Source organism: Hyla sarda, chromosome 4, assembly GCF_029499605.1.
Source record: "Hyla sarda isolate aHylSar1 chromosome 4, aHylSar1.hap1, whole genome shotgun sequence".
Taxonomy (NCBI): Eukaryota; Metazoa; Chordata; class Amphibia; order Anura; family Hylidae; genus Hyla; species Hyla sarda.
In genome coordinates, this window is record NC_079192.1 from 62731462 (window position 1) to 62756244 (window position 24783).

General features: G+C 44.2%; 2 protein-coding genes across 10 annotated transcripts in view; one reads left to right on the forward strand and one right to left on the reverse strand.

Annotated features, from left to right (window-relative positions):
• LOXL2 (lysyl oxidase like 2) overlaps positions 1 to 8872 on the forward strand; it is a 74734-nt gene extending 65862 nt beyond the window's left edge. For all 7 annotated transcript variants that reach the window (XM_056571181.1, XM_056571185.1, XM_056571182.1 and 4 more), the window contains 4 exons: positions 536 to 651; positions 1418 to 1554; positions 7562 to 7673; positions 7944 to 8872. In XM_056571181.1, the coding sequence (XP_056427156.1) occupies positions 536 to 651; positions 1418 to 1554; positions 7562 to 7673; positions 7944 to 8023 (445 nt within the window). In that variant the 3' untranslated portion in view covers positions 8024 to 8872. The remainder of the gene's footprint in view (positions 1 to 535; positions 652 to 1417; positions 1555 to 7561; positions 7674 to 7943) is intronic.
• A 254-nt stretch (positions 8873 to 9126) lies between these two features.
• LOC130368017 (golgin subfamily A member 6-like protein 22) overlaps positions 9127 to 24783 on the reverse strand; it is a 56136-nt gene continuing 40479 nt past the window's right edge. For 2 of the 3 annotated variants that reach the window (XM_056571188.1, XM_056571189.1), the window contains exons 7-8: positions 22837 to 22932; positions 9127 to 9788 (exon numbers count right to left, since the gene is read on the reverse strand). In XM_056571188.1, coding sequence (XP_056427163.1) covers positions 9661 to 9788; positions 22837 to 22932 — 224 coding nt within the window. In that variant the 3' untranslated portion in view covers positions 9127 to 9660. The remainder of the gene's footprint in view (positions 9789 to 22836; positions 22933 to 24783) is intronic. The other variant, XM_056571190.1, reaches the window with a different exon arrangement.

Consider the following 24783-nt stretch of genomic DNA (forward strand, 5'->3'; position numbering starts at 1 on the left):
CATGTAAAAAAAAAAAAAAAAGAAAATGGCAGCAGCACACTTGGTCAACAAAATGGAGGCTCTTAGCGCACTTTTTGATCAAAACGTGTTCCCCCATCCACCACGCGGAGGTGGCCTCATATAGGATGGGACCCTGTGAAATAGGGGAGGGGATGCACGGCTACAGAAGGAGCGACTCCCCCCAAATTGCACAGCAAAAAAATAAAAAATAAAATGAATAAATGTAGCCAGCACCTAAACCTAAAACACGCGCCTCCCCTATTTTCACTGGAGGTGGTTTGGATTGATAGTGGATCCAACATGTCACCCAGTCAGAGGCCATATGCCCAGCAGAGGTGAGTGTTATAAGTGTTAGGCTCAATATTTGTGTTAGGGTCCCATCCTATATGAGGCCACCTCCACGTGGTGGATGGGGGGGACACGTTTTGATCAAAAAGTGCGCTAAGAGCCTCCATTTTGTTGACCAAGTGTGCTGCTGACATTATCTTTTTTTTTACATATTGCATTAATAGAATCAATAATTTTCTCCCTTCAGCCACTTCCACAGCATGGAGGTGTTCACACACTACGATCTACTGAGCTTAAATGGAACCAAGATTGCTGAGGGACATAAGGCCAGCTTCTGCTTGGAGGACTCAGAATGTGAAACAGGTATGGAAAACGGGTCACCATCTCTTTTTGTGGTCAATTCTAAAGTCCCTTCTCAGCAAACAGGAGAAGAAAAGCTTTTCTTAAAGGGGTACTCTTTAAAACTTTTTTCTTTTAAATCAACTGGTGGCAGAAAGTTAAACATATTTGTAAATTACTTCTATTAAAAAATCTTAATCCTTCCTGTACTTATTAGCTGCTGAATACTACAGAGGAAATTCTTTTCTTTTTGGAATGCGCTCTGATGACATCACGACCACAGTTCTCGCTGCTGACGTTATTATAATAATAATGCTTTATTTATTGTTGTCCTTAGTGGGATTTGAACCCAATCCCCAGCACTGCAAGGCAGCAGTGCTAACCACTGAGCCACCGTGCTGCCCTTAGCATACATCTGCATGGTTGCTAAAATGGACAGAGATGTCAGCAGAGAGCACTGTGTTCGTGATGTCATCAGTGTTCCAAAAAGAAAGGAATTTCCTCTGTAGCATTCAGCAGCTAATAAGTACTAGAGGGATTAAGATTTTTTAATAGAAGTAATTTACAAATTTGTTTAACGTTCTGCCACCAGTTGATTTAAAAGAAAAAAGGTTTTCACTGGAGTACCCCTTTAAAGGGGTACTCCACTGGCCAGTGTGGAAATAAATGTTCCGAACGATGTTTTCGCGCTGGTCAGTGGAGTACCCCTTTAATATTTCCCTTGTTTGGAGGAAGCAGACCTCTATACCACCACTTCCCAGAGCTCATCTCTGTCCTCCTCTCTCTTCAGATGTCCAGAAACAATTTGTATGCGCTAATTTTGGAGAACAAGGCATCAGCGTTGGTTGTTGGGACGTCTACAGACATGATATTGACTGTCAGTGGATAGATATCACAGATGTGGCTCCTGGAGACTACTTCTTCCAGGTGAGTTTGACTTGATGGGACCGAAATTTGTAGGACAGAGGTGGCCTCACAACTAAACAAGAGATGTGGAAATACCTATACCAGTGGTCTTCAACCTGCGGACCTCCAGATGTTGCAAAACTACAACTCCCAGCATGCCCGGACAGCCGTTGGCTGTCCGGGCATGCTGGGAGTTGTAGTTTTGCAACATCTGGAGGTCTGCAGGTTGAAGACCACTGACCTATACTATAATGGAAGAGGTTTGTGCATGTGGCTATTATACAGCTGCATATGTATGCTGGATATTGAATGTAACGTGAGGCCCTCAGGTGGAGTCAGGGACTGGATCTAAGCCCCCACTTAACCACCACTGCTTTATAATCTACTTGCTGTACTGTTGGAATGCTAGTATGACATTGATACAGCAGCAGAAGTGACTTGTGGTCTTGGGGTGACCATGTGTTTACTGACCTAAACATAAGAGTCAGTGAAAATCAGGTCATTGAACCCATGGACACCTGTTCTAAGCTCTTGGGAATCTACTTTAAAGGGGTACTCCGGTGAAAACCTTTTTTCTTTTAAATCAACTGGTGGCAGAAAGTTAAACATATTGGTAAATTACTTCTATTAAAAAATCTTAATCCTTCCAGTACTTATTAGCTGCTGAATGCTACAGAGGAAATTCCTTTCTTTTTGGAACACTGATGACATCATGAACACAGTGCTCTCTGCTGACATCTCTGTCCATTTTAGCAACCGTGCATAGCAGATGTATGCTAAGGGCAGCATGGTGGCTCAGTGGTTAGCACTGCTGCCTTGCAGTGCTGGGGACTTGGGTTCAAATCCCACTAAGGACAACAATAAATAAAGCATTATTATTATAATAACGTCAGCAGAGGGAACTGTGGTCGTGATGTCATCAGAGAGAAAAGAATGTCCTCTGTAGTATTCAGCAGCTAATAAGTACAGGAAGGACTAAGATTTTTAATAGAAGTAATTTACAAATATGTTTAACTTTCTGCCATCAGTTGATTTAAAAGAAAAAAGTTTTCATCGGAGTACCCCTTTATGGGTATGTTCACACGAGCGGATTTTCGCAGCGGATTTCGCTGCGGATCCGCTGGTGAAGACCCGCTCTATGCTGTCTTTACATGTGCCTGCTGGTAGCAGCAATACGCCACTATGAGCAGACACACTGCGATGTGCGAGTCGCAGTATACTCGCACATCACGGGAGCTCTCTGCCTAGGTCAGAGCAGGGAGAGCGGCCGCAAAGTGCAAGTACGCCGCGCACATCACTGTGTCTGCTCGTCGCGGCGTATTGCTGCTACCAGCAGGCACATGTAAAGACTGCATAGAGCGGGGCCTTCACCAGCAGATCCGCAGCGTAAAATACACTGTAAATCCGCTCGTGTGAACGTACCCTAAAGTAGGAGTTACTGGTTAGATTGCATAGAAACTGTGGGACCATTACAATATACATCTGAATAAAACACGAAGATTGATGGCCTCTGAACAAAGCCTGTACCTATAGACATTAAAAAGGAGTAGAGTGGTCCAGTTTAGGATAATGTGTCCCCTTATGGGGGGGGGGGGGAGGGGGGGTCCGACCGCAGGCACCATCCACGATCTCCTGCCTGGTGCTCCAGCTCTCCCTATGCACAGAGCTGTGTCGACCCCTGCACAAAGCGGTGTTTGATGCACCCCTCCATGCATCTGTATGGGAGAGCCAGAAATACACGAGTACAGCGCTTGGGCTCTCCCACAGAGATGTATGAAGGGCGCGTGCCAACCCCTGCTCTGTGCACGAAGGGAGGCGAAGCACCGTACAGGAGATGACCGATGGTCCCAGCAGTCGGACCCCGCGATCAGACACTTATTCCATATGCACTGGCAGATAGGGGATACATTTTCCTAAACTGGAGAACCCCGTTAAAGAGTTTTGGATTTCTTCAGAACTCGAATAGCACCAATCCACAATTGTTCCAGTTCTCTCTTACAGAACCCCCCGCCCCAGATCTTACTAGATCATTTCATGAGACTCCAACTCTCCCCAGTCAGGCAAACTATGGCGTAACTACTCCGGTTCCTGTGGGAATCAGAAGTATGTCCAGTATACGCCGGCACATCCCTTCACATACTCATACGTTCCAGACTGACGACGTACGATTTCTGCAGCCACGCTTTGGCTTCTGGCCAGTTCAGCAATTTGTTATAAATGCTTCCTGAGTTTCATCCTCAAAACGTGGACAGAAAATGTGACAAGGGGAGTGTTTCGCTACCTCACAAAAAAGAAAAATTTGGAAAGTGTTCAAGAGACACAGCTGTTTGTCATAGCGCGGTCAGGAAAAGGATTACTCATTTTAAAGCTATCCTGGAACTTACTGTTTTTATGTCACAATCCGACAAATTGTGAACGGCTCTGCACAGCTTCACAGACAACTTTTTCCTATTCTCTCTGCATATAAAAGGAAAAGTGAAGTTTTACTGCAGGTCGGAATTAACAATGTTCTACCGTTTTGCTTGTACAGCTCCTATATAGGGTATGTCCACACGGCAGACTGTCCCTGTGGAATTCTGCTGCAGCAGAGTCCCATTGATTTCCATGGGATTGTACTGCATTGTTCACATGGTGGAATTTTGAAATGGTGCATTTCCAAGCGGTCCTAGTACCCGCCACATGTGCAGAATGTAGGCATGCCTTTTCCCTGCGGACATATGGCACATTTTACGCCATGTGTAGACGGCCGTAGACTATGTATCTCCATGGTAATAGAAACTCTTGTGTAGTTCGATCCTGCTGCAAGAGGATTCAGCTCAGAATATCCATAGTGTGCATGGGCCCTGAGTATCTATTCACACGGCAGAATTTCCACCTCAAATTAAAGCCCATTGACTTCTATGGGATTCCGCACTCACACTAAATTTCCGCTTCCGCGAATCGATGTGAATGGATCTTTTGTAATCTAACATTGGTGTGAACGGATCTTTCGCTGACCCATTCACAGTGTGGAATTTCAGCAGCAGAATGTTCATTCTTTTGATGGAATTATGCGCTGACTGCATTGCCATCAATGTTGACAACGCAGGTTCCACACAGCTTTAGTGTCGTAAGATTTTGGCTTCGGCCACTCAGACGGAATCTTTGACAAGGAATCTCTCTAGGCAAAGATTCCACAGTGTGAACGTACCCTTACCAGTCTTTGTAGACCTCAAATATTGGGAGGATTTATAAGTGCCAGTAATACAATGTATACTGATTTTTTAGTAGGACTCAAAAGCATGGTCGACAACACTTTTGAGTCCCACTAAAAACCAGTATGAGCTCCCAAAATGTGCGGGGTCTTGCTATGGTATATTCCAGCATTTTATTTTCTTGCGCTGATGACGTATATTGCATAAATTAGCAAAATCCGGATCTGCCTTGCCCTGTAGAGAAACTTCGAGGTAAAGACTGAGCAGCAGAAACCTATTGAAAAGGCTGCTGCAAGCTACAATCCACTCGGAAGTTCCATAGTGTGCATGGACCCTCAGGGTACGATCTGCCTAAATAAAATTCCAGTTTTGAGCTTGATCCATTACATGATCACCAATTACAGAAAAAAACCTTACTAAATGAAGTAAGCGTGCACTAAATGCAAACCCCAGACCAAGAAAAAAAATTGTACACAAAAAAATAAGAAAATATATATATGTGTATGCTTTATTGAAACACAAAACAACAATTTAAAAAAACATAAGAAAGACAAAGCATATAAGCACCAGAATACACACAGACATAAAGCAGGTAAGGGACTGGACACACACTGGAAATATACAGCAGAATGCAGCTGTGTCCTAACTGTAAGCGGAAAGTGCAACCATGCAGGTATACAATAAAGTGCAATATTATTTTATTTTATTTATATAGCGCCTACAGATTCCGCAGCGCTTACAATTATGGGTACAAACAAAGACAAGTATCAGACATAATATTACACAATAACTATTCAAACAAGAGGTGTGGGGATATATTGAGGATATGTTGGGGATATGTTGGGGATATGTTGGGGATATGTTGGGAATATGTTGGGGATATGTTGGGAATATGTTGGGGATATGTTGGGGATATGTTGGGGATATGTTGGGGATATGTTGGGGATATGTTGGGGATATGTTGGGGATATGTTGGGGATATGTTGGGGATATGTTGGGGATATGTTGGGGATATGTTGGGGATATGTTGGGGATTTGTTGGGGATATGTTGAGGCCAATTAGAGACTGTTATAGGCCTGTCTGAAGAGATGTGTTTTTAGGCCACGTTTGAAACTATGGATGTTGTTGTTGAGTCTGAGGGATTGAGGGATAGCATTCCAGAGAACCGGTGCAGCACGAGTGAAGTCTTGGAGACGGGAGTGAGAAGTTCGGATTATAGAAGATGTTAGTGTGAGGTCATTAGCAGATCGGAGAGAACGTGTAGGATGGTAGACAGAGATGAGGGAGGAGATGTAGGGAGGTGCAGCATTGTGGAGAGCTTTGTGTGTGAGACTGAGAATTTTGTACTGTATTCTGGACTGAATTGGTAACCAGTGTAGTGACTGGCACAGGGAGGAGGCATCGTTGTAGCGGCTGGAGAGGAAGATGAGTCTGGCTGCGGCATTAAGGATGGACTGGAGAGGAGAGAGTTTGGAGAAAGGAAGGCCTATTAGTAAAGAGTTACAGTAGTCGAGGCGGGAGTGAATCAAAGCAATAATGAGAGTTTTAGCAGTTTCAGTAGTGAGAAACGGGCGGATTCTTGAAATGTTTTTGAGATGCAGGTGACAAGAACGTGAAAGAGACCGAATATGGGGAGTGAAAGACAGATCAGAGTCAAGTATAACTCCAAGACAGCGAGCCTGCTGCCCGGGCGTTATGGTAGTACCACATACCGAGATGGAAATGTCAGGGTTAGGTACAGCATCAGTTGATGGAGAAAAGACAAGAAGTTCTGTTTTAGAAAGATTTAGTTTCAGATATAAAGAGGACATGATGTCTGAGACGGCAGAGAGACAGTCAGCTGCCAAATAGACAAAAAGGGAAATTGTTACAGGTGGCCAGACCTTACCCATTCATGATGTGCTTTACCAAATAGCTCTATATTGGTCTCATCTGTCCATAAGACGTTTTCCAGAAGGATTTTGACTTATTCAAGTTCATTTTGGCAAAATGTAGTCTTGCTTTTTCATGTATCTGTGTCAGCAGTGGGGTCCTCCTGGGTCTCCTCCATAGCGTTTCATTTAATTTAAATGTCGGCAGATAGTTTGTGCTGACACTGATGCTCCCTGAGCCTGCAGGACAGCTTGAATATCTTTGGAACTTGTTTGGGGCTGCTTATCCACCATCCAGACTATCCTGCATTGACACCTTTCATCAATTTTTCTCTTCCGTCCACGCCCAGGGAGATTAGCTACAGTGCCATGGGTTGCAAACTTCTTCATAATGTTGCGCTCTGTGGACAAAGGCAAATCTAGATCTCTGGAGATGGACTTGTAAAATTGTGGAAAATATCAACGATCTCAAGGTTACATTAGACATGAGCAGCTGCCAAATAGACAAAAAGGGAAACCAAATTGTTACAGGGAGCCAGACCTTACCTACCCCTGGGGTAGGTAAGGTCTGGCCCCCAGTAACAATTTGGCAGCTGCTCATGTCCTCGGTATTGCAATTTATCGTATACCTGCATGGTTGCACTTTCCGCTTACAGTTAGGACACAGCTGCATTCTGCTGTATATTTCTAGTCCCTTCCCTGCTTTATGTCTGTCTGTGTGTATTCTGGTGCTTATCTGCTTTTTCTTTATGTTTTTTAAATTGTCATTTTGTGTTTCAATAAAGCATACAATTTTTTTTTGTGTTTGTGCACTATTTTTTTTCTTGGTTTGGGGTGTGCGTGATCCATTCCATGCAGCACCATCTAGTGGTCCATAGTCTTGTCAATATGCAGTCTGGTGACAACTGAACCTTTATGTCACATTCCAGCTAGAACAGTAATTGAATCTTCTCTTCCCGCAGATTGTAATCAATCCAAACCAGGAAGTGGCAGAATCAGACTACACCAACAACGTCATGAAGTGTCGCTGTCGATATGATGGCCACCGCATCTGGATGTACAACTGCCATATAGGTGAGTACATTTCAGTAATCCAGCAGGCAGCCACAATGCGTGCTGCGCCAACTATAGCGTAGGTCAGTGTTTCCCAACCAGGGTGCCTCCAGCTGTTGCAAAACTACAACTCCCAGCATGCCTGGACAGCCTCCGGCTGTCCAGGCATGCTGGGAGTTGTAATTTTGCAACAGCTGGAGGCACCCGGGTTGGGAAATACTGGTGTAGGTAGAATGAAATGTGTCCATGCAAAGTACACAATGTATTTTAACAACATTTTTTTTTTTTTAGGTGGATCTTACAGCACAGAGACAGAAGAGAAGTTTGAACAGTTCAGCGGGCTCATAAACAATCAGCTGTCTCACCGGTAGAAGTGACAGTGAGTTTCCGTCACCTCTTCTACGCCAAGGAGAGAAGAAGACTATAGCCTCAGCGCTCCAGACAGGCCTTGGGGTGGGGAAGGTCTGTAGCCTGGGGGGGCCTGAGCACCTGCAAAGTGTGAGGCATGTGTGAGGCAAATTCTTCCAGCTCATCTTACATTCCTTGGTACCGAGCCGACCCAGAACGATGACCAGCCTGAAGGAACTTGTTCTATTCCATCCTATCCAATCCCTTATGTGTCACTGTCCAAATATAAGATGTATACACGTCACAGTCATAGGATTTCCAGGCCAGTACGCCGGATACCACGATTCTTCCAAAGAGACATTACAGGAAATTCCAGTTAAATCTAGGGCCAGAGAATGTGACAGGACAAGTACAGTAAGCAGCAGGCTAACCATCTGCTGGATGTAACTTTTTTTTGCTGCCAGGACAGCAAAATCCCTGCACTACAGTATGGTACTAGTCAGCAGCCATGATGGTGAGCCCTGGATTATCAGGGACTGCATTTTTAGACCATATATTCCTGATTTTTTCTCTCTATACTGGGATCATTTCATCCACACTTTATGGGCACCCACTTGGTTCTTATGGTGCTATAAACTCTTAACCAATGGGCCCGTCAGCACTTTGCTGTTTCACACATTAAGGTTACACATCCTACAAGGCCAGAAATGCTCATACGTTGTAGCAGATCTCAATTCTGGTGTCTATTCTGTACTCTCTATGGCCTAGGAAACCAAAAGACACTACCAGCAGAGGCACTATGTCCACTCAGTACAAATATATATCTATATCCTTTCTGTGTATGTCTAGGAATAAATGATAACTTATTATTATTTACACTTGCTTTTTGACCACTTTATAATCCACCAGTATGCATGACTCACTGAACGGCTACGGCAGCAAATCGGGGCTTCCATGTTGTTTTCCCCGTCTGGAGGGCACTGTGATGATGGGGGAAATAAACCTGGTTGTGAATATATGTGTATCCTTTCCTACAGAGGTATGGGGTGGGGAGGATGGAGAGAAAAAAAAAAAAAAAAAAACACACCGGTATTGCAAATAGCAAAGAGATTGTTGTGCATGGCACTAAATTGCAACTAAGATTTATTTAACACACAAAAACAAGTCTACTTTGAGGTATTGCAGCTTTAAGGCATCTGGAATGGAAGACTAGACCCCCTCCCCTCCCTCTGACACAGAGATTTATGGGATAATGGCCTCATAATCAAATACACGCACTTTGCTTTTAACATCTGGTTGGTCCAAATAAACATATACTCCCCCCCCCCCCCAGGTTATAGAAAAGAAGCGTGGCAGCCCAGTGGACAGACCCCTTGAGCACCCATGCCACTGTAGGTGGTATTCTCCTCTAGTACAAGGTAAAATAACAGGGCAAATTAAACTATAGGAAAGGGGGAATCTTGGCTCCCTAAAAAGTAAGAACCCCTGAAGCCTGTCAGCTTTTACAGACCTCGTCCATATGCAAAACTAAAAATTCTTTGTACAGATGGAGCCGGTTTGCCACGTATGGCTCTTTCTGCAGAAAATCAACTCATATAGAAGCTTCTTCACCCATCACACATGCGGGTAGCACATGCAGTTCCTCGGGAGTAACAGGCTGTTAGGTTTGGCCTTCCTCTACCACAGACCGCTCCGGCGCTTCTTTTGGCAGTGCCAGCGCTTGGCTCACCATTCTCCTGGCCACAGCTGCATCGGTTCGCGGTCTCACCCCGTGTGGATTTGTAAGGGCTGAAAAAGAGAGACAAAGTGGTTACACATAGAAGGGACAGCTACTGAGACATTTAGGGTATATGCACACTGAAGAATGCCTGCCTGGAGAAATTCTGGGCGGAGATTTCGGTACAGCAGCCTCCCATGTGTCCAATAGGATTCTACTGCACTGTGTACACTGCTGAATCTCCACAGTGGAAATTCAAATGACGGATTTAGCCGAAAGAATGAACATGTTAATTATTTTGGTGGACTACTGCACGGACTGCATTGCCGTCAATAAGGGCTGCGCAGGTCCACACGCCCATCATATATAGTCTTATATCACAACTCAAATAGTAAAAGTTATGAATCTATACCAAGTCACCCACTTGCTCCCTTCCTCTGCAGTGCCACCTATTGGAGGTAGCCTGAATAATTCACTGTTGACCTTTTAACAAACCTTTAACCCCTTAAGGACCAGGCCAATTTTATTTTTGCCTTTTCATTTTTTCCTCCTCGCCTTCTAAAATCAATAACTCTGTTATATTTCCATTCACAGACCCACGTGGATGACCAATTGTACTCTGTAATGACACAAATGTACGACCAATCCCCCCCCCAAAATTTTTTTGTGAGAACATTTATGAAAACCATAATTTTGCAAATTTTGGAGGGTTTTGTTTTCACGCTGTACACTTTATGGTAAAAAATACATGTTTTATTTATTCTGTGGGTCAGTACGATTAAAACGGTACCCATCTGTACATACTTTTCTATTAATGTACAGCTTTTGAAAAATATATAAAAAAATAAAAATCAGTATGTTCAAAATCGACCTATTTTGACCAACTATAACTTTTTAATTTTTCAGTATATGGGGCTGTATGAAGGCTAATTGTTTGCACCATGACCTGTAGTTTTCTTTAGTACCACTTTTGTGTATATGTGACTTTTTGATCGCTTTTTATAAAAATTTTTGTGAATGTGATGTGACTTTTTTTTTACGTTTACGCCGTTCACAGTACGGGATCATTAACATTATGTTTTGATAGATCAGACATTTACGCATGCGGCGATACCAAATATGTTTAATAATTTTTTATGCTTTTTAGGGGTACAATGGGGAAAAGAGGTGATAAAAGAAAAAAAAGTTTTTAAAAAAATGTAAAATGTGAAAAATTCCCCCCCCCCCCCCCACATAAAATGTTTTATTTTTAACTTACCGTATGTCCCCATAGAGGACTATTCGTGGCAATCATTAGATTGCCAATACTGCTTAGTGCTATGCATAGCACTGATCAGTATTATCGGCGATCTTCTGCTCTGGTCTGCTGGAATGCAGATCAATGCAGAAGCCCCCTGGAAGGCGGCGGAGGCAGGTGAGGGGACCTCAGTCTGCCATCCTAGCTGATTTGATCCCCGCAGAAGATCAGATCAGAGATTTCAAAGTGCTGCACTACCGGAGATGCTGTGATCTGTAATGGTGAACATCAGCACAATCGCTGATGTCCGCCATTAACGGCGGTAATCCTTGGTCATTAAGGGGTTTAATATGACCAGGCATATTAACCAAACCAGAAACAGAGCATTGTCTGTAATACCTCATACAGAGCAGGACCTCTTCAATGAGAAATAGGACCCCCCCCCCCCCCACATGCTGCATCTAAGCAAAGAACCCACATATTTTTTACTTTTTCTTTCATCTTTCACTGTGTGTTCACTGTTTGTCTCTTGGACCTTACCAGAGTGTAGAGCCCAATTGGGAAGTCCCCCCTGGAGGGCTAGTGGGCTGTGTGTGACCATGAGGTTCTGCCACCCTGATCCCCCCCCCCCCCCCCCCCTCTTGGGAGACTAACCTACATTTATTGTTGGACACTGAGGTGGTAGCCCAAGTAGAAGCCAGGGACAAGATGATCCCTCCCTAAGCTTCGGGGAAGAGCAGCCATCAATGTAGACTCTTGCAGGAGCTTCCGGCATGAAAGAAAATGGAAGGTTTTGGGGGCTATTATACTAATTTTCAAGATGGCTTGCAAAAGACTGCCCTTGTCCACTGTGTTTGTGGGGCACGCTGCACTCTTTATGCACTTGGGTGACAGAGAATGTATTCAGGAGATATATATATATAGAAATAAATAAATGGAGAAGTAGCACAACTCCAAAATACCAGAATGGCTGCAAGTAGGAAAGCCCCAGCCTAGGACCCAAGTTGGATGAAATAGCCAGATGGAATAAATAAATAAATAAAAAGTCCAACATGTAGTTCATTTATGTACATATTGGTTTCTATGATACCTATTTACATTGTAAGTCTTGTTAAAGGATATTAAAAGGGTTATCCAGGATTGCAAGAAACTGCATCATACTCCTTAGGTTGTATTTAGTATTGCAGGTTAGTTGCATTGAAGTGAATGGAGCCAAACTGTAATACCTCACACAACCAGAGGACAGATGTGGTGCTGATTTTAAAAGCAAAATAATTTTTTTTTTATTCTATTTTTTATTCTGGATAACCTAATGCATAGATGACACCAGAGACATTTTTCTTTCTTCTGATGATTTCTGGCAATATAATATAATAAGCTGAATCACTTCAAAGAGAAAAAGTGCAGCCAGAGCTATACAGTATGTGAAACGTGACATTTGAGGGATATGACGTCTCCGCCACAACTTTGTGTATGAACAGAAGCCTTGCTACAGCAGAAATCTTATCCGGCTGCACTGCCTGTAATGCAGACCAGGTAAGCTAAGCCTGATCGACCTCCCTGATAGGTGAAAACCTCTCTATGAGCATTGTAATGGCAGCCATTAGTGGACGTCATCATCTGATAGACAACTCAGGAACTGTCACCAAGATAATGCTATGTAATCTATAGGCAGGAAGAGCCGAGCAGATGGATATATATCTATGTGGGGAAAGATTTAGTATAATTTGTAACTTATAAATTGAAATCACCGCTCTTACGAGTCCAGTAGTCCGTGTCAATTAAAGATAGGACCGCCCACTGGACTCCAAGCCAAGGAAGTTTTGCAATCTGGACATTCCTGGGAAACTCTCGCTGTGTGTGGGCGAGCATTATCCTGCCAGTTTCATGAGAGGTGACACATGTGCAGGACATCCTGCAGCCATATTACAAGGGGTGACTGTCATATGTGACGGCTCCCCAGATCATCGCACCAGCGGTGGGGGAAGTGTGCTGCTTCACAGCAAAAGAAGAATTGAAGCCCTCACCACAAGAGTTCGTAGCAGTCAGTTTTCTTGTTGACAACACCACTGGAAATGAAGGCGTTGGTAGCTGGCAGTCAATGGCAGGACACATAATGGGCACCAAGACACCAAATTATCTTCTGCCAAATGCCTGGAAATGGTCACGACACAGGTGTATAGTAATAGGGCAACCTGTGTCTGCATGGTGGACAAGGAAACTGTAAGTGCTTGTCAGTGGATCACATTATCCTCCCCATTGATGGGTCTGTCTGAGCCATCTGGAGCTTGTTTGCCATATGTGCCCTCATATAATCACTGCTCCCAACACCACCTAACAGCTTGGTAAGAAAAGTCTAGATGGCGAGCAATTTGTTGTCTCTCTCAGTCCAATGATCTCCCAAAGGTTTGACCACTGGGCAAAATGTCTTCCAGGGCATCATAGAGGCATGTCCGGCAGTCAGTGATCTCTCACCAAGAGGTACACTAGACTAAAGTAGCCTTTGAGATCCTTTTTATAGTGCATCGGGGAGGCATTTTTACACCTTCATGTGGTAAAAGACCCAGTATCTAAACAAACTACACCTGTAATCATTTACATAACTGCCCCTTCACCAATCTGCAATCTCCAGAACGGGGCAGTCATATCCAAAAGGGACATACTAGTCTTGGCAAAGTTTTAAAAGCTGTGTAAGGCTGGGTTCACACCACAATTTTGAAATACAAATCCCGGATCAGATTTTTGGATGAAAAATGGATTCCTCAAGACCGGACTAAACTGTATCAAAATGTGTGTGCAAATTTTAACCCATATACTGTTTGATGGAAACTCCAAGAAAAAAAAACTTTCGGTGTGCACTGCGCATGTGCAAAGTCGAAAACTGTATGGTGCAAACCGAATGGAACCGTACACACATACGGTTCTGTACGGTTCCCATTGACTCCCATGTTAAATAAAACGCATACGGTTTCAATACGGTTTTTCACCTGGACCAAAAACCGTGGTAGGCTACAGTTTTGGGTACGGGAAAAAACTGACAAAACCGTACAGGATGCAAAGCGGACACAACCTGATGCATCTTTTGGCATACGATTTTCAATGGAGAGTCAATGCATACGGTTTTCAATACGGTTCTGTACGGTTTTCAAATTGAAAATGTATATGGGAACTGTGTATATGCAAAAACGTGGCGTGAACCCAGCCTAAGTCTGTTGGTCAGTATGTAGCATTTTCTGGATGAATTTAACACACAGTGCAGCCATCCAGATTTCTTGTTTATTTTTTAGCACTCATTTCTAGATTTCGTGTTAAAGAAGAGAATCAAATTGCCTACAAGCAAAGCTCAAACTTGAGAAATTGTTGAACCCAATATATTCTTATTGTATGTGAATGACACATTTATTTGTCAATTACCAAAACCCCAAACTGGGAGTAAATTTCTATTTAACTGCTTCTTAGTTATAGGTTTTTGCAAAAGCTGAGAATCTCTGTTTCCATTGTACGAGTTCTCTGTAGATGTAAGCACAGCTCACACGTGAGACAACCACTGACTGTCCGCGGCCATTTGGACTCTTGGATGTCTTTGTGAATTGCTGACATCTCCAGCATAGAAGATAATAGAAATAAAGCTGGCATTCACCATTCTTCTCAAAATTCTTGCTTTATTGTGCTTCACATATGTTCAGGGGTAGGGAACAGACGTGGGGGGGGGGGGATTACAAAGGCGACAAAAGCTCCGTTTCGTGCTGTGAATGCACTTCCTCCGGCCCTGAGGGCCGGAGGAAGTGCATTCACAGCACGAAACGGAGCTTTTGTCGCCTTTGTAATCCCCCCCCCCCACGTCTGTTCCCTACCCCTGAACATATGTGAAGCACAATAAAGCAAGAATTTTGAGAAGAATGGTGAGTGCCGGCTTTATTTCTATTATCTTCTATGCTGGACTACTATGAATACTTATCCATAAGCCAGAGCACCACAATACACTTACCAGCGTTTCCCAGTATACTGTAGAGACCCCTCCATGTCCTCAGTGCTGTATGCACACCGAAGAGTGATCGAATTGCTGACATGTGTTCACCATATTTGCTGAAGCTAAATTTACACTAACAAGATGTGACAGAGGTTTAGCGGTTGTTAGGAACCAGACTGTGGTGGATATGTATGCAGAGTAGAGATCACATACACACAATAAAAAGGATTGTTACAAGTATAGCATGAAGATTGGAGATCGCTCTAGTTGGCAGTAGCCTCCGATCAAATCTCAGCTAATATGAAGTGCGATAGTGAGTTCTAGTCACAGATATTCCACAATCCACAGAATGGAGCTGCTATACTCACAACTTGGAAAGAAGCTATGTCGGATTATCAGAGGCCTCTCACTAAAATCACAAAGACCAGATATTTAAGCCGGGATGAGGGGACCGGCCACCCCTGGAGCTAAACATATGGTCTTAACTGCAGTTTTTCTTTAAAAGGAGATATCCAGTCCTGAAAAACTTATCCCCTGCTGGGAACCCCCTGTGATCTCCTGTATGGGGCCCCGGCAGACCACGGGAGCAGAGTCTTCGGCAATCTCCGGCTCTGCCATAGCGATGTATTGAGGGGGCGTGTCGGCCGCCGCTTCGTGCGGTGGGCAACAAGCCCCCTTCCCTCATAGAGGAGATCGTGGGAGGCCTAAGCAGTTGGACCCCCGCAAAAAAAAAAAAAAAAAAAAAAAAAATGCAGCACATTTAGTAGTGGGGGGATTAGTAAGTTTTATATCTCTCAAATAAGACATTTAAAAGGAAAACTGTCACCCCCCCCCCCCCCCCACCACTAACCAGAGGTCCTGGCTGGTAGTGCGGGAGACTCTGATCAATGGGATGCCTACCATGCCCGGATACGCCCTTCGCCTGATATCTTCATTTTTCAAGATATGCAAATCATCTAACTGGCACGGGCGGGGTTACTGCCTTCATCTGGCACTGTGACGTCACCGCCGCCTGGCCCGCAGCACCGGCTTATGCATATTCCTGCCCTCCCTCTGTATCTCCCTCTCCTCCCCACTCTGTACAGGACTCCACTGTGTATGTGCTGGCTTCCTGTCTACACCTGGAAGCCGCTTCAGCGCAGTGGAGTCCTGTACAGAGCGGGGAGGAGATACGGAGGAAGGGCATGAATATGCATAAGCCGGGCGGTGCTGCGGGCCAGGCGGCAGTGATGTCACAATGCCAGATGAAGGCAGTAACCCCGCCCGTGCCAGTTAGAAGATTATTTGCATATCTTGAAAAATTAAGATAGCAGGCGAAAGGCGGGGCGGATCCGGGCATGGTAGGCATCCCATTGATCAGCGTCCCCCGCACTACCAGCCAGTGCCTCTGGTTATTGCAGGTGGGGGGCGGGGGTGACAGTTTTCCTTTAAATGTCCTGTTTGAGCGATATAAAGCTTACTAAATCCCTATGTGCTGCATAGGTACGTGCTCACAAGTCACCCAGGTGCAGGCAAAACGTTCAGAGCATGTCCACCCAAAAAATGTGCACCACAATGCGGTCCATCACAAGCCCTTCACCAAAAGGAGAGAGGGCCCCCCCCCCCCAATAAACCAAACCCATCCCCTCTGGGCCAAAAGGCACCTGCAAGGTTCTAGGTGCAATGTCCCCTTTTGCCCATTTACTCTGTTTTGAGAAATGTTGCCTTTGGTTACAACCCACTGAGATGGGTCCCACATGCTCAGTTCAATTGCAGCCTCCAAAAGGAAAACTCTCCACCACAGGAGTCCAACGAGGGGTCACTTACTTAAATATGTCCAGTAGGTCCTGAGATATGTCCCCCAGAAAAGCCTCTGCTTAAGTGCGCGAATCACACAAAGGAGGCGGCGGCCTGCCCACTCAATTTACATATTTAATGTCTGTGACTCCACTTCACTAGGATGTGGAGTCACAGACAATGAATATGTAAATTGAGCCCCACCCCCTGTGAAGCCCTGCCCCTGCACACTATTCACTGAATTCAACAGACTATCTTCTAAGGGACATATCTCAGGACCTACTGGGCATATTTAAGAAAGTGACCCCTAATAGGACTCCTCATAAGGTCAATTTACTAATTACCTCTCAGCCATTAATGGACATACTTACCAAGGATCTGTGCTTGTGTTGGTTGTAAATGGCCGTGTTCTGTGTCCCCCATCACGCTGCTGGCTTGTTTGTATGAACTGGCTATTTCCTGTTTCTGTGTCCTCCATCTAACTACAAACCCCAGGATCCTTTGTTTTTAGGTGAGAGGTGACTTATCAACCACCCCACCACTACAGCACAGCTAGGCTCCCTTCCATGTGCGCTGTGCTTGAAACTACAATTCCCTGCAACCCTGTGGAGAATGATCTTCCTACAACCTCTCTTCACCCATTGAAGCCCAAATACGCTTCTTTTCAACACCTGACTAGTGATGCATTGTCTCAGGCCGCACTTCAACCTGGGAATTACTGGGGGGTGATAGAGGGACCCCTCTTCTTCTGTCACCGTAACAGTTTAGATGTTCCAGTCAGCATTGACCATAGGGTTAAAATGGACCAGAGTAATCTCCGACCCCTGATGTGACAGCTGTGCCCGGCCCATCACAATGTCATACATTTACCTTAATTTGCAGGAACACACAAAATCATCAAGCAGGAAAGTATTAATATAGAAAAGTCTGAAAAACTGGAGCGAAAAATAATAAAAGACCTGCTTTAGGGTGTATTCCCACGTACAGTATCCTGTGCATACTTGATGCGCAGGATTTGAAGATGAGTTCAGTCATTTAGTTTATACTGAAATCTGCTTAAAATATGTGCAGGATCCTGTACTATTGCCTAAGAGTTCTAACCAATATTCTAGGACTAACAATTTGTTTTCATTATTTTCCTCTGTGCTCAGCGCTCTGTGGGGTAGGCTCCACCACCATGATACATCTGCTTGTGAAGGAATCGGCCTGGGATCACATACCTACAATAACAAGAGGGCGGCTGCTACCTAGTACATATGGAATCATTTAGGATCTGTGCACATGCCTGCTGGAATCAGTCTAGTCAGGAAGGAATCAATGACTCTATCCAACACATTACTACAAATTCTAAATGCTGAGCAGATAAGAATGGGCACAATACTCAGCCAAGCACTGCTGTCCCTTTGTTCTAGTGATCTGGGGGGGGGGTCTGAGCACCTGGACCTTTATCTATCCAAACTTCTGACAGGACTCTATTACATGTCAGAATTTTTTTTTTTCTTTACCAGTTTAGGGTGCAGTCCGACTTGACACATACGCAGCACATTTTCCACTGCGCAAAATTTGCAGCAGCGAGAGATACGCTGCGTATTCCTTGCTCACCATACACAAAGGCTTTCCTGCAGCCTAGGAGGAGGGGCCGAGTGCCCCACCTCCGAAACTCACTACACACAGGGCTACCACTGGAAACCCTGTGTGTATGGTGAGCCCTACAGCGTTTGCAGTACCTGGGACCTTACCCTTAGGGTTAAGACTAGGGTTTCCTTTAGGACCCTTGCACACAACAGAAATTCTGCTTGGAATTATTCTGCATTATTATAACTACACAAATTCCTCTGTAGAATACAAAGATGATTCGAGCAGCATAGGACAATGAAACTTATTGGTATAATTGGGGACAACATGTTTCGGCATACCCTAATGCCTTCCTCAGGTCCACTTATAGTTCCCAGAGGTTGATTGTGCTCAGTTCTGGGTTGCTGGTTGTGGAAGTCCTGCGTGTATTTGTGCTGCCACAAACCGCAGCAGGACTCACAACCAGCAACCCAGAACTGAGCACAATCAACCTCTGGGAGCTATAAGTGGACCTGAGGAAGGCATTAGGGTATGCAGAAACGTGTTGTCCCCAATTATACCAATAAAAGTTTCAAACACGTTTCGGCATACCCTAATGCCTTCCTCGGGTCCACTTATAGTTCCCAGAGGTCGATTGTGCTCAGTTCTGGGTTGCTGGTTGTGAGAGTCCTGCCGCGGTTTGCGGCAGCACAAATACACGCAGGACTTCCACAACCAGCAACCCAGAACTGAGCACAATCAACCTCTGGGAACTATAAGTTGACCTGAGGAAGGCATTAGGGTATGCCGAATCATGTTGTTCCCAACTATACCAATAAAAGTTTTATTGTCCTGTGCTGCTCGAGTCTTCTCTTCATGACTACAGTTGTGCAGCACCTCCGCTAAAGACAGGGAGCCTGTCTGATTCAATGGGTGGAGGGATCAATCTGCAACTAATGCAACAGCTGTAGGCATCCTGATTGAAAACCACAGGTCTTTTGAATGGATGCAGCTCATTTATGTTTCAACGGGTGGGGTGGCTGATGTGTGGGAGGGAGGAAAATGGAATTATGGGATTTGTAGGCGAAAAAGAAAAAGTCAAACAGGAAATACCAGTTCACAAAAAGCTATCCACAGTGTTATGGTAATCTCACAACATAGCCATTTAGCCCCAAGACAAGCGCAGATCCTTCCTAAGCATGTCCATTACTGCCTGCCAGGCACGTACTAATATCACCTTATAACCCCTTTAATTCTTTTAGAAGAATCCAGATCTGCCTTGGAAATTCTGTACAGACCTTCTGCAGTGTGCACAGTGCAACAGAATCCTATTGAGAACAAAATGGGATTCTGCTGCAAACGGAATTCCGCACAGAATTCCCATACTGTGCAAGGGTCCTTAGACTTCACACCCTGTTTTAGACTGGGTTCACACCATGTTTTTGCAATACAGTTCGGTATCAGGTTTTTGATAAAAGACTGATTCCTCAAAAACCTGACCAAACTGTATCAAAATGTGTGTACTAATTACAGTACTTCTACTGTTTGAAAAATAATGTCCGTATACGTGTTTAACTTTTCATTCCATTATGAATAAAGTTTAACAACTTTGATTGAAATTCCAAGAAAAAAACTGTGCAAAGTCAAAAACCGTATGGTGAAAACCAGATGGAACTGTACGCACATACGGTTCTGTATGGTTCCCATTGACTCCAAAAACGTATACGTGTCAATACAGTTTTTCTCCCGGACCAAAACCGTGGTAAGCTATGGTTTTGGGTACGGGGAAAAAAATAGACAAAACCGTACAGGATGCAAAACGGACACAACTGGATGCATTGTTTGGCATATGGTTTTCAATGGAGAGTCAATGCATATGGTTTTCAATACGGTTCCATATGGTTTTCAAATTGAAAACGTATACGGAAACTGTATTGCAAAAATGTGGTGTGAACCCAGACTTACGGTTTTTCAAACCGTATATGGTTTTCAACAATAGCCTACAACAGTTTTTGGTCCGGGTGAAAAAGCATATTGAAACGTTTTTTTTTTTAACATGGGAGTCAATGGGAACTGTACAGAACTGTATGTGCGTACGGTTCCATCTGGTTTTAACCATCCGGTTTTTGACTTTGCACAGTTTTTTTCTTGGAACTTCAAACAAGTGAAACTTTATTCATAATGGAATGAAAAGTTAAAAACGTATATGTGTTTTTTTTCTTAAAAATCGGATACAACCGGACATTTTTTTCAAACCGTATATGGATCAAAATTTGTACACGTTTTGATCAGTTTAGTCAGGTCAGTTTAGTCAGGTTTTAAGGAATCAGCTTTTTTCTTAAAAACCTGAAACGGGAACTGTATTGCAAAAACGTGGTATGAATGTAGCCTTAGCCAGTTGAGACCTTAGAATTCACAACCTCATCCTCTAGAATCGTGACAACTGCCTTGTTAATTGCATTAAAGGGGTTCTCCGGTGCTTACATATCTTATCCCCTATCCAAAGGATAGGGGATAAGATGCCTGATCGCGGGAGTCCCGCCACTGGGGACCCCTGGGATCTTGCACGCAGCACCCCGTTTGTAATCAGTCCCTGGAGCGTGTTCGCTCCGGGTCTGATTACCCGCGACCACAATGCCGGTGGCGTGACGTCATGCCTCTGCCCCCGTGTGACTTCACGCTCCGCCCCTCAATACAAGCCTACGGGAGGGGGCGTGATAGCTGTCATGCCCCCTCCCGTAGGCTTGCATGGAGGGGCGGAGCGTGACGTCACACGGGGGCAGAGGCATGACGTCACACGCCACCGGCATTGTGGTCGCCGGTAATCAGACCCGGAGCGAACACGCTCCAGGGACTGATTACAAACGGGGTGCTGCGTGCAAGATCCCAGCGGTCCCCAGCAGCGGGACTCCCGCGATCAGGCATCTTATCCCCTATCCTTTGGATAGGGGATAAGATGTGTAAGCACCGGAGAACCCCTTTGAGAAACTTTAAATTTTACCTGAGTTTGGATCTAAGTCAGTATTTCCCAACCGGGGTGCCTCCAGCTGTTGCAAAACTACAACTCCCAGCATGCCCGGACAGCCAAAGGCTGTCCGGGCATGCTGGGAGTTGTAGTTTTGCAACAGCTGGAGCCACCCTGGTTGGGAAACACTGATGTAAGTTATTGTCCCAGCGGTTTACTTCTGGTAACCAAGCTCCAGTAAAATAGAGGTTTTCACATCCCAAAGCAGCGAGAGCTGTTCCCACTAGGCATTTATATATTAAATACACCACGTCAAGCACCACATCAAATAAGTCGCAGAGGAGGTACTATTTCAGGCATCTGCAGAACATTTACATGTGGTACCATTCCCGGTAAGGTTTTTTATGCACACAATGAAGATAAGAAAGGCAGCACATGACTTAAAGCTAAGGAGCAACATATGCGAGTAGAACACCGATGCCTCGAACTGTTCCCCCGCTGTGAATTACACGTATACTGTATCAATTAGAGGTGATCATGCTTATGGTTACACGCTTTTTAGCGCAACGACCCGGTTTTTATAAAGTAACCAATCTGTGATGTCCCAGTACGGTATATGGTCCCGTACAGTACTTAGGCCCTGTCAGGTTGAGTCCCTCTGTGTCCTAGGGGCTCTCCTGCAGTGTCTCCCCCATAGTGTTATCTGTGTATTAGGTATAAAGGACCTTTGAGTTAGTCACATGATGTTTTTGTCACATGTCTGTTACTAGACATGTACAATTCGCTTTGGACGTAATTAGTTTTCGTCCGAATTCTTCATATTTCCTACATTCGGATTGAGCCGAATGTGGGAAATATTTACATCCGAATGAATCCGAAACAAAACGAATTGTACATGCCTACAAAATTGTGAAAAACGAATTTTATTTTTGTTAAAGCAAAATTCGTTTACATTTAGAAGCAAGGGAGCGGGTGCACGGAAAAGAAGAGACCCGCGGAGATCAGAACATTGGAGGACAGGTAAGTTAATGTATAATTTTATGTGATTTATGAATACATGATGTAAGGTTAAATGAATGAATAAATGAATGATTGATGTGTTTGACGTGTGATTTATGTATAACGTGTCATGTTGGTTATTTTTATTGTATTCTTCATGTAGATATTTATAGTAAAATATGTGATTTTAATATATACTTATTGTTAATACATAAATTTTTATGTAATGTGGATTATTTTGAAAATGTAAAATATGTTAGAAATAGATAGTTAATTGTTTTACACTTGCGCTAACCCAGTGTTTCTGTTTCCGAACCGAAAATTTTACCCAAAACGAAACTAAACAAAAATTTCTCTTGTGCACATGTCTATTTGTTACCCAGGAAGCACCAGCTAACCAGGTGACCTGCAGCGTGACCTATGGGCTCCTTGCACTCCCCCCCCCCCCCTTTATAAGGAAGGGAGGAGCTGCAATCTGTCTCTTTTGCTCTCATCACTCCTGCTGAGTTACAGTAAAGACCAGATGTCCAGGAAACAAAATGTGCTGCCATACATCATAAACCGTTATTATACTGCTATCTCAGTGTGATCCATTATGAAAATCAAAACTTTACTTACCTACTTTCTCATATGCCCTAAACTTCGATTGGCGGCTGCCTTGAGACAAAGGGCGGAATTTCATAGCTGGATGCATCTGGCTGGAAGCTGCATAGGCTGCAACATAGAACAGAAGTTACATATGAATAGCACGTGTATTGCAGAATAAAAATGGAAAAAAATAAAAAATAAAATAAATAAATAAGAATTGGAACTGATAAAGAAAACTTATAAACTGCAAAGGCAAGCTGGGACCCAAATTCATCACATACTAAAAAGTATATCAGACACCCCCCTAACCCAGGAGGGCGTACAGACTCTTACTGAAGGGGAATAAAAAATGGGTATTCAGACCTTAAGGAACAGTTCGAGGGATGACGATATGATTTTAGGGTAATTTACAATAAAATAATAACATACAATCCCTGTATGTTATTATTCTAATTGTTACACATCCGCACCGCTTATCTGGTGTAGGATTTTATTGTGGCCCTGTATGCATTTTATGCTGGGGATCGCCCTTAGCAACAGACCACAAGGGCAGGATCTGCTCCCCCAGTATATATGCACAACTGCAAGAGCACACTCCTACCTGCCAGTTGAAACCATCTCTCTTTTTCATCATTTACAATAAAATAAGATATAATATATTATATACCGTATTTTTCGTCCTATAGGACGCACCGGCGTATAAGACGCACCCAATTTATAGGTGCAAAATCTAAAAAAATAAAGATTTGTAACCCAATAGTGGCCTTCAACCTGCGGACCTCCAGATGTTGCAAAACTACAACTCCCAGCATGCTGGGAGTTGTAGTTTTGCAACATCTGGAGGTCCGCAGATTGAAGACCACTGCATAGGAGGTAATACTCACGTGTCCCCGCCGCTCCAGACCCGTCACCGCTGTCCTAGATGTCGCTCCATCGCTGTCGCCGTCGCCTTGGAACGTCTCTGCTGCCGGCCGGGTATCCTCGCTCTTCGTCGCCGCCATCACGTCATTACGCACGCCGACGCACGTACGCGACGACGTGATGACGAGGAAGGAGAGCGCCGGCCATACAGGGGATCCCTGAACGGAGAAGACACCGAGCAGGCAGGTAAGGTCCCTCTTGGTGTCCTGTAAGCACTAATCCGGTGAAATCGCGGTGGTCCCGAACAGCCCGACTGAACAGCCGGGTTAGTGTCACTTTCCCTTCAGACGCGGCGGTCAGCTTTGATCGCCACGTCTGAAGGGTTAATACAGGGCATCACCACGATCGGTGATGTTCTGTATTAGCCGCGGGTTCCGGCCGTTGATGGCTGCAGGGACCGCCGCGATAGGGGTGTATTCGCCGTATAAGACGCACCGACTTTTTCCCCCCAGTTTTGGGGAAGAAAAAGTGCGTCTTATACGGCGAAAAATATGGTAATACAAGACTGGAGATGCCGCTGGTTTTACAATATAGTTGTATCCATATAACAATACAATAAAACGCTGTAGCCGGAGCAGGGTCCTTGCTACAAGGTCAGAGACTTATAAATTAAATAAATTGAAATAAATATAAAATGTTATAAATATACATATAATTTAATTTATAAGTCTCTGACCCAGTAAGCAAGGACCCTGCTCAGGATACAGTGTTTTATTGTATTGTTGGATGAATAATCCCAGCAGGTTTTCCTTCTCTATAACATAGGAGACACTAACATGGTGTATGGGGGAGATTTATCAAATCCTGTCCAGAGGAAAAGTTGCTGAGTTGCCCATAGCAACCAATCAGATCGCTGCTTTCATTTTTAACAAGGCCTCTGCAAAATGAAAGAAGTGATCTGATTGGTTGCTATGGGCAACTCTACACCATGTTAGTGTCTATACAGACAAGACAGAAAAAAAGTGTGTGCGCAGACATTAGTGAAACTTATTAGAAATATAATACAGTAGCCCTTCAAGTTACAATATTAGGCCCCTTTCACACTACAAGTATCAT